This window comes from Chaetura pelagica, unplaced genomic scaffold (genome assembly GCF_000747805.2).
Source record: "Chaetura pelagica isolate M959 unplaced genomic scaffold, ChaPel_1.0 scaffold36, whole genome shotgun sequence".
Classification (NCBI taxonomy): domain Eukaryota; kingdom Metazoa; phylum Chordata; class Aves; order Apodiformes; family Apodidae; genus Chaetura; species Chaetura pelagica.
The window spans coordinates 2,793,773-2,811,671 of NW_009953726.1; the positions used below are offsets into that span (position 1 = coordinate 2,793,773).

Consider the following 17,899-nt stretch of genomic DNA (forward strand, 5'->3'; position numbering starts at 1 on the left):
AGTGACTGCTCCTAGACAAAAGCCAAAACACCCAATAAGGAGGATTTTATGGCTTAGACCACTTATTCACAGCAGGCTCCTGAAAACAAACTCCCCTCTTGTACTGACACCTTCCCAACAATACCTGCAGGATGCACCTACAACATGGAATAAGAAAAAAATAGGCAAGATTTTCTTTCCATACTTCAGATTGTTTGCAGACTCTGTATCTGTGGGACTTTTCACTCCAAAATTAACTGTGTGCTGAAGAGAATCTGGAACAGCAGAGCATTTATGTTTCCAAGTTTTGAGATGGCCTCAGGGTGCAAACCTTCTCTTCTCTCACATTTCTGGACCACTTCTTGAAAATTAACAGAATCAATGACTGCAGAGCAAGAAGCCTGTCCAATCCATCTGAGCCCAAATGTGAAAAGAAGGAGAGGAGAGAGGGAACCTTCTAACAACAGGAAGGGGAAAAGAGGTGTAGGGGTTTTTTTGCTGTATTCATGAGCATTTCCTCATGAACTCTGGAAGAGAGTCAGGAAATAAAAATAGCAGCCAGAACTCCCCTTCTGCACCTTTTTAAGGGAGAGCTGGACAAATGCAGCAGTAGCAAATAAAGGAAATACACAGGTAACCTTCTCTGTGCAAGGGAAGATACACAGAGTTGGCATAAAACAAAGGTAGAAAGGTTGTTTAGGAAATTCCCAATAAATATTAAAAATGCAAGTATGCTGATGTCTGTGTTTTTCCCAAAGTTGATGGAAAAATTAAAGCATATGTTGATGCTCCTGAGAACAGAGGAGTCCATGAGACTCCCAGGTTTAGGAGAAAGAACAAACAGATGGAGAAATTACCTGTTATCTTGAATCTCTATTAATGTCAACAGACTCCAGAGAGAAGTATCTGCACTGGAGTCAGAGGCACAGCACCTTTTCTGTCCTTCCAAAAAGGCTCCCCTGATTTTTTGTCATGACAGAGCAGAGATGCCTACTCACATGCCTAGCAGTCAAGATGTAGGACCTCCTCTTTCTACAGGTTTTGCCCTGTTTTCCCCTCCCCTCCTCACAGGTATATGCATTGCTATCCAGCCTACAAGGACAGAGGAGAAAGAAAGGAAACTGGTGGAATCACCAGCCTTGGAGATGTCCAAAAAACGTGCAGACATGGCATTTTAGGACCTGGTTTAGTAGGCATGGTGGTGTTGGGTTGACAGTCGGATTTTATTATTTTAGAGGTCTTTTCCAACCTTCATGATTCTATGATTCTGTCATTTTATCTATCGTACCTTGCTTTGAACAGAAGGTAGTCCTGGCACTCTGCAGTTAGACAGACGAACAGCCATGAGCATGTAAGAAACCACCACCTGATATTAGTGGAACATCAGGACCATCGAGAACATGCTCACCTTAAGCAGCATCTTAGAAGAATCATAGAATCATAGAATTGTCAAGGTTGGAAAAAAGCTTGAGGATCATCAAATCCTCTCCATCAGGACAGCAGCTGACTGGATTTCTAAGCAAAAAAAAAAAAAGCTTATCTCTGCAACAAATCTGGATTCATGGGTCATTAAAAGGAATAACAAAACTATACTCCTTTTTTTTTTTAGAAATATTGAAAATGTAGAAAAACACAACCCCTTCCAGTACAGAAGTAACCAAGCATGTAGCAAGTGCATTACATCAACTTAAATAATAAATCTATCCTTCTAGTGTTTTCAACACCATACTTTGTTCTTGCACACTTGTGGATGACTCTAACACTATTTTTAAACAAATCCTTCCACTGAAGAAAACGTCAATATATCAAAACTACTTTTTAAGCTAATGAGCTTCCTCTTATGTAAAGCAATTATTTTAAGTACTGAAAAGATTTGCATGGCACCGTCCACTCGCAAGCGACAAATATCAGCAATAGCTGGATTTAAACCAAACAAACTGAAACTCCCAAATCAGCAGTGTTTGACTCAAGGAAAAACATTCAACATTTTCAAACAGAAGAACTGAAGAACTTATTCTTACTTCAAGAAAAAAGTATGTACACACACCTGCTATTCTATCAATCTAAGCAGGAAACCATTTCACTGCTGCATCATAAGTAGAAGAAAAGTGCTTATTAAAACATTAATCACAGACCATTATATTCTGACTCCATGCCAGAAGTTCCCATTACATCACTGAAAATATCTATTAACTAAAACCTGATTCTGACAAGTTACAGAAGTGTAGTGTTTAGGATTTAGAAATGTGAAAGTCAGTTTTAGAAGAACAGTTATACAATTGATTTCGCAGTGGCAAGCAAGTATAATTAATTGTTTTTGTGACATTTATTACTGCAATGGGGTTGATTTAACTGGTGTTTCTACTGTAAAATTATCCAAAAATTATTTCAAACTTCATCTACTTTTATTAAACACGTTTATTGTAAAGGTATTTAATACCCAGGGCTGGCTAAACAATTTTAAAATGTGCTGGATATACTAGTACATGTAAAACTGTGTTGTCCTGTGTAAATATGGGCCTTGTTTAGAACCAGGTCTCACAGGAAATTATGCCAAATGAAAACCATCTCCCCTTCTCCTCTCACACTGAACAGGATTTATGTTTTTACATTTAATACCAGCTAGGTAAAGAAACAAAAACATGGTGGTGTTACCTTCAAGCCTGAGCAATAGCTCATCTGTGAAGTCCTGTTATGTTCAAACCCCTATTTTGTTATTAGAAATGTGGCCTAACTCAAATGCCCAAACTTGCAAGAGAGAGAGAAGTGAACAATTCAATTCTTTCTGGAAGTCTGGCATGACACAGTTGTTTACATGGAATAGTTTTCAACTAACCATTAGCAAGGCTTTAAAACCGAAGCCATAAAAATCACTGCAAGCCACCTTCAGCACTGCCAGTGACCTTACCGTGGGTGTTGAGTAACCAGGTAACATCTCACTCACTTGGTACATTCCACTTTGAGCCTAAAGTGGAATGAAAGAATTAGATGCTTATAAATGACCAGTATAGGTAGAGAGGTCATTGATTATACCCACATCCTGGCATCTAAGAGACTGAACTTAAAGCCTCTTGTGTCACTAGGGTTCACGATGAATAAAAGGTGTCTGGAACACACAAACTGAAGAACAGTTGTGCTTTTTGGAGTTTTCTTTGTTTTTAAAAGGCTTAGGTTCCTATTTTACCCCCTTGACCCAACATACACAAGTCTCTTAACTACAAAACACACCTGAGCTAACAACCTTTTACCTGTCTTTGGACATCTTCCAATTTCCAACATCCAAAGAGCTTCATTTTTTCTCTCTCTCTTTTTTTTTTTTTTTTTTAAGTAGTGCCATAAACACCAGAGCCATAATGCAGCCTGGCTTCCCACAGCTTGTTCTTGTGGGTGCTTGCAAGCTCCAACTGAAGCTTTCCTCAGGGAGTTAGGACATGTATGAGGTGTCTCACTCCCCTTCAGCTTCCCTGCTGGCTAATAAGCTATAAGCTTACAAGGCAGCCATTTTTGTCACTCAAGGTACTTTTTAGTATCCATAATCCAACTATTCTTCCTCATGGAGCTAGGATCTTACTTCTAAAATCTCTGCCACTCCACAAAGTGTGACTGCAATCAGTGAACAGATGCACAAACTGCTGGAATAGAAAGAGCTATAAATTCCAAATCTTGAGGGTGTGTAAGACCTGGATTTATTTTTTTTAAAGGAAACTAGAAAAAAATTAAGTGAACACGTGATCAGACACCACTCACTCTAAGAAAAGTTCTTCAGTTCCACTTTTCCAATAAGTTCCTCCAGTGTGATACAATCTGGGAGACATCAGGGTCTTTATGAAAAGAAGAAAAAAGACTACCAGCCCAACCCTTAAAAATCTTGCCATCCATCATATCAGGTATGAGATCAGTTACATACATGGGATCAAATTGATGAATGGAATTACTGACTTCAGCAAATGGCATGCTCCTCTGGGAAGAGATCCCTCACTCCTGTCACTTAGCACTCTTCAGAGAAGCTTTAAACATTGTTGACTCCTGATCACTGTGAGAAATACTACTCAGCAAGAATAAAGCTACAACAAAGCTGTCTGAAGGGAGTTAAAAGAATCATGACTGACAGCTTGAAAAGCTGCATCAAGCTTCAAACAAGACACCCCCGTGCTTCTCTCTGCCATTTCAGGAAATCTGTAATTCACCTTTTCAGCCATTTGATACCTGAACAACAATTTTCATTTGAAAGGCTGCTTTACAATTATGTTAATCGGTGTCAGAGTCAAGAAGATGTATAATTTCTGGCTTCATTTTCCCCTTTAGTGGTCTGTTTTGCAGGCTGTGGCATTCTAACTATTTTCACTACACATAACTCCCTCTTCTTGAAGAAATGGTGTTGAAGGGTCTAGGAAGTCTCTCTCTCCTCCTCTTTTCAGACTTGCTTCTTGCATTTTTTATTAAAACGGGTACTTACAAATGCCTTAGAGGGCAAATTCAAAACAGGACGCTCCTCACCTTTTAACTTCAGCTCCATCTGATACTAAATAACTGATCTAAAATATTAGTCCGTCCAAACAGACCCTTCAGAAAACCACGACAGTGTTTGCCTCGACTACTCCAGAGCAACTCCCTGTCATGACATCTCTCTGCCCTTCCTTACAGCCAAGATCAAAGCATAAGTGATGCTTGGATGCTGATCAAAAGGAGGAGCTCTTCCTCTCACCAGTGGTCCTCAATGAGCTCCCATATTCTCTATGACCATCATGGATCAGATCATCACCCCATTGCCAAATTGTTCTTGCCTCTGCAGTATAATGCTGGGCTTAGAGAAAGCATTTTGGGATTCAGTCCTGGGAAGACCTACACTTGAAGACAATGAAGCCCTTCTGTTGCTGAAGTGAGAGACAAGCAGGAAAGATCACTCCTGCACATGCAACATGTATCACTTTTCTTGTGGCAACTACACAATTCCCAATGCAATTATACATCTGGCTGAAGGGTCAGGGAAAGGCTCAAAAAGGGCAACAGGATGGAGTGCAGGAGAAGCAAGGAAGGAAAAAAAAATAAAGAAAATACTGAGCACAAAATCTACTGACCTCAAGACTTCCCAGATTATTTCAGAGAAACAACAGATGATCTAAAACTTCTCCTTAAATACATTTTGCTAAGTTGATGGAGGACAACTAAGGAGTAAAGTCTATGGTCATATAAAGTCACAGAAGAACCACACATCAATAATAGCATCAATGCAGGGAATAAAGGGGAGGATGAAAGCAAAGAAAGGCTTTCAATAACAGATAAGAACTATCCCAGACCATCAGATATTTTTAAGTGGCTGGTAGTAACAAGGCTCTGATAAGGTGAAACACAAAAGAGTGCCCACAGAACTGCAGGATGCCTCCTGCCACTTATAATCCACCATCAGACAGCTCTGCCTGACACTATTTCAGCTGCCCACTTAGCAGCACGGCCTTGCCACCTGCAGAGACATTTCAGGGTTTGCCTCCTATCAACTGTCATTAGAAAATCAATACTACCATCCTGATTTTTTCTGAAGCAACTTTCAGTATTTACAGGTTAATCCTGCAGTGGAGTTTGCCAGACAATTCTCCATTCCTTACGTTGGGGTTTTTTTCTTCATAGTATATGTATTTTAATAAATGCATGATTGAGTATTCTGCAAGCCCACACGACAAAAAGACTATTCTGGAATAAATGGTATAATTACATTTCCTACAGCGACCTTGCAATCTCTTGAGTATTTATTCTAGACTAAACAGCCTCACTCAGCTGCCCTGTGTCTGATTGTCGATGAAAGAAGCTTGTTTGACAACTGCTTCGAGCAGAAACATATTTTTTCCATGATTGCATGAAAAAGTAAAAAAACATTACCAGACCAGTATTCTGAGCACAGAGCCTCATGTTAGATCGATGAGTTAATTTCGAAGCCAAACGCCAACAAAAACAATTACTCTGGACATTCTGCTGTCATGGCCAGCTTTTGAGGTTAATTTAGTGGTACATACACAACTACAGCCAACTTGACATATAAGAAACTACACGGTGTATGCAGGCTTCCTTCTTTGTTTCTTTATATATTTTCCATATTCTCTGCTTTTATAACTCTCCTGAGACCTTTTACAGTTACAGAACCCACACTATACCCACAGGTGGGCGGGCAGGAAGCAAAACTCCCCGTTTCATAAGCAGTCCACTTGCAATATATTCAGCTGCTAATGACCTTGACAGAAGAGCTCCATGCAAAACACCATATACTACAGGGTGTCGTTTGAAATGTTCATAGCCATTTTTGCCAGCAAGCTGATTTCTTAAACAGTAAGATTTCAGACTTACCAGAGGCTGTGCTCCCTTCTTCCATTTCCATTCAGTTGGAAAAACTGGTGCTAATCTACCTCCTCTATATTAAATTTGCATCCTTCCAAAATCCAACAATGAAACCTGCAGGATTTCTGTTGCATGCTAAAGCAATACAAGTCAGTTTCTACATCAAACCAAATTAAAAGAACTTACATATGGCTCTATTTCCTTGCCCCATCCTCTCTTGAAAAAGACAGCATGCTTGGCCACATTCACTATTCCAAAAACAGTGCACCCACATAGTACTTCTGTTGTCACTTATAGGCCTTTATTCCATTATTCACGACTAAATGAATAATAAAAATACTTCACTTTAAAAGGCTGTATGCAAATGGAGCTGTGTCTTTAAAGCAATAATCACTTCTTACCTGCAAATTCTCACTCATTAGGTGCCTGATTCAAAATGCATTGCAGCTGACAGAAATCTTTATACTAAGAATCAGGCCCTGCAACAGGAGACACTGGGAAATTCAGACCATATGCCTTGGTAGTCAAGAGAATTCCTGCAAGGAGCACAGCCCTTTTACATGCACTCCAAAGCAAGACAAGCTTTCCTTGCTCTTACTCAATCTTTTGACTCTGACTGCTGAACTTATTGAAAAACTACGTTCTATTCCAAGGAGCAGAATGAATTCAGTGTTCAAAATCAATGGGCCAAGGCAGATCAAACAAGCCCTTCATTTGTGGCTTTTCTCCTTTTCCAAATTCAAGAAATATCTGCAAACCCCAATGACAAAGAGAGCAGATGTGAAAAATCACCTGCTACAGCTTTTAAAGCCCAGTGGTCGTGTCACCCATTCAAAATCAATTCTCAGTTCTTGCACTGCCTTGCACCCAACACAGACACTGCAGGGATTTAGCAAAAACTATTCCAAAGACTAGATCAGCTATGGTTTAAGAATAGTTTAGAGAGCATCCTTATCATTGCCTCACTTAAAAACTAAAAAAAAACCAACCCCAAAACACTATGATTGAGAGTAAAGAAGTTACAGGAGTCCTTTTCTAGATTAAGTGCCAGAACTCTCCATGTGTTTCAAATTACACAACACTGTACAACCAAGAAATAGGCAGAAATTTTCCACTTGAAATGAAGGTTAAAAATTAAAACGCTAACAAAGCTCTAAGAGATATGAAATCCAGTCCCCTAATCTTAATTTGAAATTTAAAATGAGTGAGCTGTCCTATACTGGGGGGAGGGGAATTAATCAAGCCAGTTGTTAAATATAAAAGGCACAATGGACTAAAAGGCATTTGTTGTGTATACAAACTTCCACAGTACTGATTCTGCTTCAGCCCTTACCCTCAACTCTTCAAATGACATTTTGCTTAGTTTTAACTTGGAAATTATCAAAGTAAATTCCCTGTGCTTATTAGATTAGGTTTCACCATTGAACTTTATATTTTGCATCTTATTTAAACAAAACACTAATTAACTGGAGTGCTCCTAACAACGTGGTTTTACATGAAAACAAGCTGATAGATCAAAGGGAAGTCACATTTTTCCCCGAAAGAAAAGCAAAGGTTTCTGGAGCAAACCTGATTATTTTTTTATATACACATGTATATATTCAGGATGTACCTCTCCAGACAAAGTAGGCAAACACAATTTTCTTTTAAGCAACTCAGGCTTGACTTTTTTACAAGGATCTGCACAAAAGTTCTCTGTTAAGGCAGAGAATTTTTAAGTGAGTGCAAACAGCAATTTTTAATCTTACTTGTAAATCATCTCTATTTTGTGAGAATGGAGAGAATAGGACCCATCCTGTGTTAAAGAGTATGATCCACTTTGCAAGACAAGACACTGTTTGTAAACTTTGAGACATGGAGTTCACACATCTTTACCCAAAATAAGCAGATTTTCAATTTATAGTCAGTTTTTAAGTAGCTGGTGGATGACTCTTCCACAGCTGTAAATACTTGGTGTGAGAACCCTGTCTGGCTGCTCCTGCTCACTTTACATACTTACAATTAATGCCAAGAATGTCTACATTTTTCAGGACCTCAAACAAACATCTTTTTGATCAGGTTTTTTTTATTTATTTTTTTTCAGGGTTAGTTGTTTTTGTTTTGGTTGTTTTTTTAATCAAAACTACATAAAAAAACATACATCTCTGAAACAACAAACTAATTTCCATCCCCATCCTGTTTTGGTCTTTCACTACTTGACATGTCAGAATTTGTTGTCTTTCTTTTGTTTTGCAGTACGAGAAGTCCAGACCTCCAACCACACAAATTCAGTGTGCTCAGCTAAAACATTAGAAGAATAGGGAAAAAGAAAAAGGACAAAAAAGGGAAGAAGAAGAAGAAGAAAAAAAAGACAGGCCTGTTTTTGTCCCCCTAAGAAAAGTAATGGCAGTGAGTGGCCAAGTGTCTAGGCACTCATTCTCTCTGAACTACACATCTTGGCCCCACAAAAGCCATGGTAGGTACCACAGCCTCAGCAATTCAACAGATTTGGACTGATTTGAACCAAAACATGACACTCTCCACTTCAGTCTGGTTACCCCAACCTAACCAGTTCTGGTGATAGCACTTTGATAAGACACAGATCTCCAAACATGCCTCACACCAGCAGGTTGCCTTCAACTCCACCCAGAAACCAACAATTTCCCAATGAACATCACTGAGAACTCCAGTAGTTTACAGCAGTGACCAAGTCATCCAGTCACACAAGCCCATGACTATTAGTCCTCACAGAGGGACAAGGCAGCTGTAGATCCTGCCTCTAGGTGGGTATGTTACACTGATCCAAGATCCCATTTTTATCCAAGGACAGAACCAGGTCTCCAAGGAGACCCTCTCACCCATGTCTTCTCCCCTTCTTCCTTCCAAGTCCCAATTCCATCTGACAGCTGAGACAGGCATGAGCTGACGTCAGAGGCTGAGCACCCAAAGAGACCTTTGCCACCCACATCAAACTATCACCAACCTGCCACATTCAGCGTGTATTCATGGCACCAACAGACACTGAGACTTTCTTGCAGGAACCCCAGAGACATGTAGGCACAGGACCTCCTACCAGAGGCTGCCTCTGAGAAAGTTTCCCTCCTAAAAGGTCTCTGTAATACATATTGCTCCCAAAACACCATGTGATTGAGGATTATTGCCTATAGTTCATTACTTCTAGAAAACTTTACTCCATTAAAAATACTGGGGGCCCCCCTGAAGTACAGAAACACAAACACATTATACCAATCACTTGTGTTAAAAAAACAAAACAAAAATAAATCTGTTTCTTCATTATTCTCAGACTCCCAGCACAACAGCAAGAAATGCATCATATGGATATTAATGCTTTTCTGCAGTTCATAGAAAGAAAATTTACAGCCCCAAGAGGCACTGAAAACAAATTTCCAAAACCAGTTTAAACATAAATCTTTTCTTTTTGCAAAACATGCAAAATCCATACACAAGAGCAGCAGGAGGATGCAGAATCTAGTTTATTGGACTGCACACAGTATTTTGTAAAGCCTAATGAGCAAGTAACAAAAGTAATCTTAAAAAAAAAAAACAGTTGTGGTTTTTTTTTTTGTTATAAAATATCCCTAACAAATGTTCTGAATGATCCCTTAAGGATTCACCCTTTTTCTTGCTCTTTGCTGGCAACCTCCTCACCAGCTGCCTCCTTCATTACAGCAGTTTACTAAGAAAGAAAAGCATCTCTGATGCTGAAGCCTAAAGTGAATCTTGCAGAAGGTAAGAGGTTAAGATGGGAATATTCAAAAAGCCCATCCTACGAAGTGTTTTGGAGATAATAAACTGTATCTTTTAAAAAGAAGCCAATAAATTACACTACCAGAAGTGAATTCAAAGTCTCCAGGCTGGCAATGTCTTTGCAATAATTCTGACTCCAGAAACTCAGATAATAACAGCCTGCACATTTGAGGGAAGTATTCAGCTGCAATAAATAGCCAGACTGCAAAATTATTAATGAGAACATGAAAAGAGGAAGAAACAAACAAAAAAATTTAAATAATTTAGATTTAACCTGCCCTCGTATGAGACCAAATTCAGAGGAAACTAAAAAAAAACAGCAGGAGTGGATAACAGGGTGCCCAGCTCTTCGGCCTCACCCTCACCCAGGCAGCTGTCTGCAGCTGCCTGAAAAAACCCAAAGCAGGGACAGAGGCACATGAGTTGAGCATTTATCATCAACAGGAAATGCGCATGAGTTCATATAAACACAGAAACACAAATATATAAAACCAAGAGCCTTGCACGGCTTAAGGTATTTCAGACACCCCATGGAATCGGGTTAGAGTTGTACCAGCTGGGAACCCACAGCACCCATATGTTTGTTTTGGAACTGCAAACAGCCTCAGGATGCAGAAGAACTCTTCTGGTGGGCACCACCACCCACCCACCCTCCCCTTGCTACGACAGCCACCCAGCACCCCTGCTGCTCTTAACTCTCTCATCACCTCCAGAGCCAAGCTGGATAACTGTGGCTGTTCATGGTCAAAGGAGTAAAATGACACGTGTGTCCATGTGTCTCCAGGACAAGACCTGTGAGCCTTGCCTCCAAACCCTGCTCTAAATTCGCTCACCCACAAATGGTGCAACACAACTGCAGGATTTAAAGGACCTCATTTTACAAGGTGTTGGGTTGCCTTCAAACCAGTATCACAGGCAATTAGATGGGGTGGATGCAGATAGCACAGGGTTCTTGCTGGTTCTGGGCACCAGCACTCACCTTACAGCCACAGGCAAAGGGACAAGGACTGGGAATCCTCCCTGCACAAGTCATCTCCCCCCCCGCAAGCATTTCTCAGAGCTGAGAGGGCCTCAAAGCCCCCCTCACACTGGAGGTCCATCACAGCTGTGCTTCATCCTAACAGGTGGTGAAGGCTGAGTCTGGCTCTGCCCAATTTAAACTGCTAATTAGTATTTAGTCTCAGAAGCTTGATTATCAGATGAGAAAAAATTACAAGCATCAAAAGGACATAGAAAATAACAGTGATAGATTTATTTTTTTAAATAGACAACCTAATGATACTTCAGATAATTCAGGGCTGTCTGAAATTGAGGTTGTCACCATTTTTATTGTTTCTATCTACCACATTCATTTTTCTCCTGTGCCAGTGAACTAGGTGGGATTCCTGTTGGGATTTCAGTGGTCTCTGAAACTGCATACTAAAGTGTCTCAACTTTGTGGCTTCAGCTTTCCCATACTGCACAGTCAAACGTAAACTTATTTTTTTTAACCTCTTTCTTGTGTTGCCAGTCTGCACTGTCATCCCACCACGTAGCTTTCCAGGCACTTCATTCAAGTGCTGCTGACCTTGAAAGTAAGGCCATGACGAGTTAGGTGACACTGACTACCCCAGCAGCTACACATTTTCAGTTGGGTTTTCACATATAAATGTCTCTAGAGAGCAGACACATCACTTTTGGACTTCCCAGCTTCCATTACCCAGGCACAGCAGCTCCCAAACTCCCTTCCAAACCTGGCTGAAAACCACCACGTCACCAACTGCTGGACCAGCCCCGTATTGTATTTTTTGACAAAGTTAAGCTCTGTGCTTCGTTTCTCACAAATGCAGTTTGACTGTAGACAGCAGTCGACAAGTAAATCTACCCTTTTCGATGGCAAACAGCCCAACTTTAATATTTTTACTGGCTTACAGCTGGGTAAATTAAGCCCTGGATTTTTATTTATTTATTTTTTAATACCGTGCAACTGAAAATGAACAGCTACTTCACTGCGACTGCCAAGGACAACCTTAAAAACACTAATGCAATCCAGTCCAGCTCTCAATAGATCTATAAAGGCTAGAGGACCAAAAATTTCACCCAAACAAAATGTTGGTTAGGCAGGAAGTCTAATATTTCATTAAGATGCTTGAAAAGAAAACAACAAAAAACCCAACAACCAACTGTGTGCTGGCAAACTGAAGATGGTAACAGTCCCAGTGATAATGCCATGAAATGGGAATTAAAACTTGCTGTGTTACTTACCCCAGCCTTCCCAGCATTTCAAGCTCTGGAACTTGTGGTCCATATGTCTCCACTTGCAGAGGTTGATACTCATACAAAGCTTCCTCTACCTTTTGAATGGGAGCTAATGAAATATGCTGACCCTGTTAGGAAAAAAAAAAATTTAAAAGGTAAAACATTTCTGGATACTGGGTCAATGTTTTGTTTTGACTTTTTTCAAATGCAATGCAAGAACAAGCTTGTATCAGTTACCTGGTCCAGACAAAGACCATCCCATTAAGAACATACTATCTACTATATCACTTATTTCTTGATGATTTAATTTTTTTTTACTGGGATCTACAGATCGGAAATAATGTTTCATTAGCTGTAACTGTCTGGACAAGGTAGGAAGGAAAGGGGAAAGTTTTATTGAAGGCAGGCTTACCATGAGAGAGTGTGGCTGCTTCCAGTATCACTAGTAAAATTATTACTAGGTACAAATTTCATTTATCAGAAGTAATACCAAACAAATGTCTCTGAGCAACCCTGTTTGATTCTGTAATCAATGATTTCCTGAAAGCCCTAATTAGAAAGGGAAGCCGCTTTCATTTCTCTCTGCAGGCTCTGTAAGCTCCCATATGTAATGGCTCTCAAGATAGACTTTTACAGCACAATACAATTAATTCATTCAGCAAATTCCCATTTGTTTCATAACTAAAAATACAGAAACGCACAATCATAAAACTTTCATTCCAGATGTACTTTTGAAAGCCCTTCAGACCACTGAGAAACAGCGAGACATTTCCCCCCTCTGCCCCTAGTCCCTATCACTCTGAGCTCTCACAAAACAGGAGACTGGTGGCTGGAAAGGAGGGGTCAGGAGGATATGAGATAGAGCCAAAGTTAACAGATGTTGCTGCGTGACATTCTACACTGATTTGTTGATCTTTCACACAGTTTCAATTTTCTACTGTATTCTATGGTGCTCAGAAAAATTAGCAGCAGCAGCAAAAAGACAGAGCACTGTGACCCCCCTTGAAACAGCCTGGCTTCCCCTGTAGAAACTGAGCCTCACATCTGCAAAATGCAGGAATTTAGGAAAGTAGTAGTATTGTTTTTGTAGACATTTTGTCTGCAACAGGAGAGCAGAAGCCTTCCATGGTGTAATGCCATGAACAACCCTGGCTCCCACTGGTGATCACTTACTGAGCTTCACTTCCCCAGGGCCACTCGTGTAAGCATCTACTCCCTGAAGTAGAAACTAAAGGCTCCTACTGTGGGACATGGGGTTAAAATTAAATAAAGATAAAATAAAAAGTCAGCAGAAGGGGAAAGCTGTTAATTAAATTTGTGGTTGAGGACAGTGACCTTTCCGAATTTGGAACATGGATATTTTTGTTTAGAGAGCTGCAGAAAATAGCCAAGAACATTGAAGACGTAAGTCCTTGAGAGGTACTACCATGGATCCAGGCTGATGTCTATGGAAATAGCAGCAGCTCAAGTTTTCCATTGAAACCACTCTGTGTTTGTGATGAGAACAGATAGTTCTGGCCTTTTTCTGCACTGCTGGGGAGCCTGGCGGGGCTGCTGCTAGCACTGCTACAGTGACAGTGTCCTGAAGGCAAAACATGGTGAAGAAAGTTCTCCAGTCAGCCATGAGTCACTCCAACTTTCATAGTTAGCACACAGTTACTTCTGTGCCACAAACCATTGCTGCAATAGTAAAAGCAGGCAGCCACACATTTTAAAAAAGGGTAGGAAAAGACAGGTTACAAATTTAGCTTCAATCCCACCTCTCAAGATACAAGTGCAGGGTCTTTTGATATTGCTATAAGTTGTCAATTTACAGTCTATTCAAGTTCATGGAAACACCATACGTGGCACCTACATTCATGTGGGCATGTTACACCCACTGTAAAACATTAATGTTTACGTAAGACTTTTAGACCTAATGTTTTTAAAATATCATAGTCTCTAACCAAACCAAAGGGAAAGATATAACAACATTTCACATGTTTTCACCCTCATCTGGTGAGCGAGAAGTCTCAGCCTTTCCAAATCCAGAGCAATTTTATTCCAGCCATAGAAAAGAAACCCATTTCCGGCAAAGACCAAAACCATGATAAATACTTTGGGAAATTACTCGTGTGTGGAAAAAAAGGAGCAGCTCAGATTGCAGGAGCCATATCTCAGGAGGGCATCACCAGAACAGCTGCTCACTGTTAGCAGAGTTGCCAGTGGTGCATTCCTAACACTTTTTTAATGAGAGTGACTTCTGCTGCTGCTGGCCAAGAGACACTGGAAGGCTCATGACAAATGGACCAGGCTCATGACAAGTCTCCCTCACCCATCATTCACACTGCTACAGATGCCCTTCTCTGTCTGGGGACTCCTGGGAAGACAGGATGCAAATGTGTCATTTATCTCCTCTCTTTGTAGGGCTTCTGAGGTGCCAGGGGAGAGAAGGAATCATGATGGTCATTTACTCTCAGATGGTCAACCAGTAACAGTGAGGGAGCTGCCTGTGAACAGTGGAGAGGGTGACTGGTCAGCACACCAGCTGTATGGTGGGCATTGGTCTGTATGCCAGAGAATCCAAAAAGCCATGCTAGGACCTTGCTGTGAAGAGCTGTACTGCAAAAACAATGCACTACGGTGGCCCAGAGAGCAGAACATCAGCAGAGGAGCAGTGTATAGCAACTGTCCATCCTTGAGCCTCATGTTCAGCACAGACCTGGATATTTTGTGCTCCTGTACAAAGCCCAAGGACTGGCAATTCAGCCAAAGCATCTTCTTTTGAAAGGTGTTCTATCTCAACTTCAGATCATAAAGGTGCAGGCACATCCCCTAGGTGAGTTGTTCCAATAGTTAAATATCTTCAACATTAAATACTGGCAGCTCATTTCTTGTTCCTCAAGATCAGTTTCAAAGCACTGACTCTCTCCTACACCTTTCTCACCTCTATACCAGGCCAAGGTGCAAGTGTTAGGAACCAGTACACACTTCTGCATGGCAGAATGACTGCATTGGTTTGCATCCAGCCAGTAGATCTGCACCCCAAGGAGACTGTGCAGCTGTATGACACAGCTTGTTTGTTTTCATTTCCCAAAGTCACAACCTGAGCTGTCAGGCTTTGGCAATATGGATCACATTCTACTTGTAGATGGGGGAAAAAACAAACCAAAACCACAACTGTCCTTCAGCTGTAATTCCTGCGGGCTTCTGAGGTGCCAGGGGAGAGAAGGAATCATGATGGTCATTTACTCTCAGATGGTCAACCAGTAACAGTGAGGGAGCTGCCTGTGAACAGTGGAGAGGGTGACTGGTCAGCACACCAGCTGTATGGTGGGCATTGGTCTGTATGCCAGAGAATCCAAAAAGCCATGCTAGGACCTTGCTGTGAAGAGCTGTACTGCAAAAACAATGCACTACGGTGGCCCAGAGAGCAGAACATCAGCAGAGGAGCAGTGTATAGCAACTGTCCATCCTTGAGCCTCATGTTCAGCACAGACCTGGATATTTTGTGCTCCTGTACAAAGCCCAAGGACTGGCAATTCAGCCAAAGCATCTTCTTTTGAAAGGTGTTCTATCTCAACTTCAGATCATAAAGGTGCAGGCACATCCCCTAGGTGAGTTGTTCCAATAGTTAAATATCTTCAACATTAAATACTGGCAGCTCATTTCTTGTTCCTCAAGATCAGTTTCAAAGCACTGACTCTCTCCTACACCTTTCTCACCTCTATACCAGGCCAAGGTGCAAGTGTTAGGAACCAGTACACACTTCTGCATGGCAGAATGACTGCATTGGTTTGCATCCAGCCAGTAGATCTGCACCCCAAGGAGACTGTGCAGCTGTATGACACAGCTTGTTTGTTTTCATTTCCCAAAGTCACAACCTGAGCTGTCAGGCTTTGGCAATATGGATCACATTCTACTTGTAGATGGGGGAAAAAACAAACCAAAACCACAACTGTCCTATAGCTGTAATGCCTGCTGTATAGCTGCCTGGCCTTTAGCTAAAGGCATTTTCCTATAAACTGGATTTTAGTCTGCCTTGATGTGGGAAAGGGTTAGATGGAAGCATAAGAGTTACAACAGCCATTCCCACCTGAAAGCCTTGTCAAGCCTTACAACTACCTGAGCCCTGCAGATGTTTTGGATATGAACAGGCTGTACCTACACTGCTGACCCCTTGGCCAGGCAAATACAGAGGCATGGCCATGCAGGCTCCTGAGCCCATGGGCTTCCAGTTTCATTAGCCCTGCACAGATAACACTGAGGTGACAACACTGGGTATGGCACAGACGGGTGCACAAAAGGCTGGGATGGAAACCTATGAAAACCTACCAGTGAAAAATATCACCTTACAAATTCCCACTGATGTTGGAATAAGGTGCATTCACACACACAAAAAATCTGATCGAAGTTAAAAGGCTCAATTTGACCAATATGATCTCATTTAAAAGCCATTTGACCAGTAGCATCTCTCTTTTGTTTCTCTGCCCTGAGTGCTCCCTAGCCATTTCATAAAAGACTAGTACAAAAGGGAAGCTGTTTTCCAACTTCAGAGACATCACAAGAGACAATAGCTGTTACTTAGGACTTACATAGTCCTTTTATGGATCCAAAAACCTTTTCCTGTCTATGAGGTAAGATTTTTAAATTTCCTGTATTCCACCTAGAGAGCCAGCCTTACCTCCTTCCAGCATTAGGAGACATTTATCAGCAAGCTAAATCCAAAATGAAAGCAGCAGGTCCAAGATCCTGCTTTTGCATTGGCTTTCTCCTGACAAACCTAAGATCTGACGTTGTGGTCATGAGTAAGTATTTCTAATTCCCCTTGGATGCTGTAATGTTTGTGTAAAAGAAGTTGACAGTATCCAAATGGAGATAGAAAAGGCTTCCAAGAACACAGACAACAGATTTTCCCACCTCCTCTCCCTCCCACCCCTATCTTTGTGGCATATGAGTTTTTTCTGTGGGATTATTTTAGGCACTGTAGCTGTCTATTACACTTTGGAATGTATGGAACCACAAAACACACTGCTAATTAGAAGGAAGGCATTTGCTTATCCTGATGACTTTGTTTATGTAAAGACTGCACAGCAGCGGATTTGTGAGCAACTGACTTTCCATTCATGTGCTGCATAGTTTTAGATGAGAGAAATATGGGATTAAATTGGGAGGAGGGTTAAATAACATTGTTGCATTACGAATAAAACTGGCTGATGTATTTTGCACTATTCTAGATACACTGTTTGGGACCTTTCTCAGTTTAAATAGTAAGAAAGAAAAGCAGCAGTGAATTCTTGTTTCAGACTGTGATACAACATGGCATTAAGAAAAAAATAAAAGCCATGGATTATAAGCAGAGAAGAGCTGCCCTTGCAGTGGTAAGGAGTTTATTTTAAACAAACAACAATGTCCTTTTAGGAAAAGTCACACCTATTAGAACATCAAAACTTTAGTGTATCAGTGCACTTTTCACACAGGGGCTTGGGGAAGGACTCTTGGCAAATGCCAGGTGTATCAGTATTTGCCTGCTGGCAGAAAGAGTTTATTTTAGCACACAGAGTCCAGAAATACTACCTCAAGGTGCAGTGTTCACATTTCTTCCCGTCCTGCTGTATCTCTCTTTCCC

The 17,899-nt window shown here is 41.0% G+C and overlaps 1 protein-coding gene across 1 annotated transcript in view; it reads right to left on the reverse strand.

Annotated features, from left to right (window-relative positions):
* MNAT1 (MNAT CDK-activating kinase assembly factor 1) overlaps window positions 1-17,899 on the reverse strand; it is a 93,521-nt gene that overhangs the window by 23,841 nt on the left and 51,781 nt on the right. Inside the window, exon 8 of the mRNA XM_010000703.1 lies at window positions 12,298-12,419. Within this exon, the coding sequence (XP_009999005.1) occupies window positions 12,298-12,419 (122 nt within the window). The remainder of the gene's footprint in view (window positions 1-12,297; window positions 12,420-17,899) is intronic.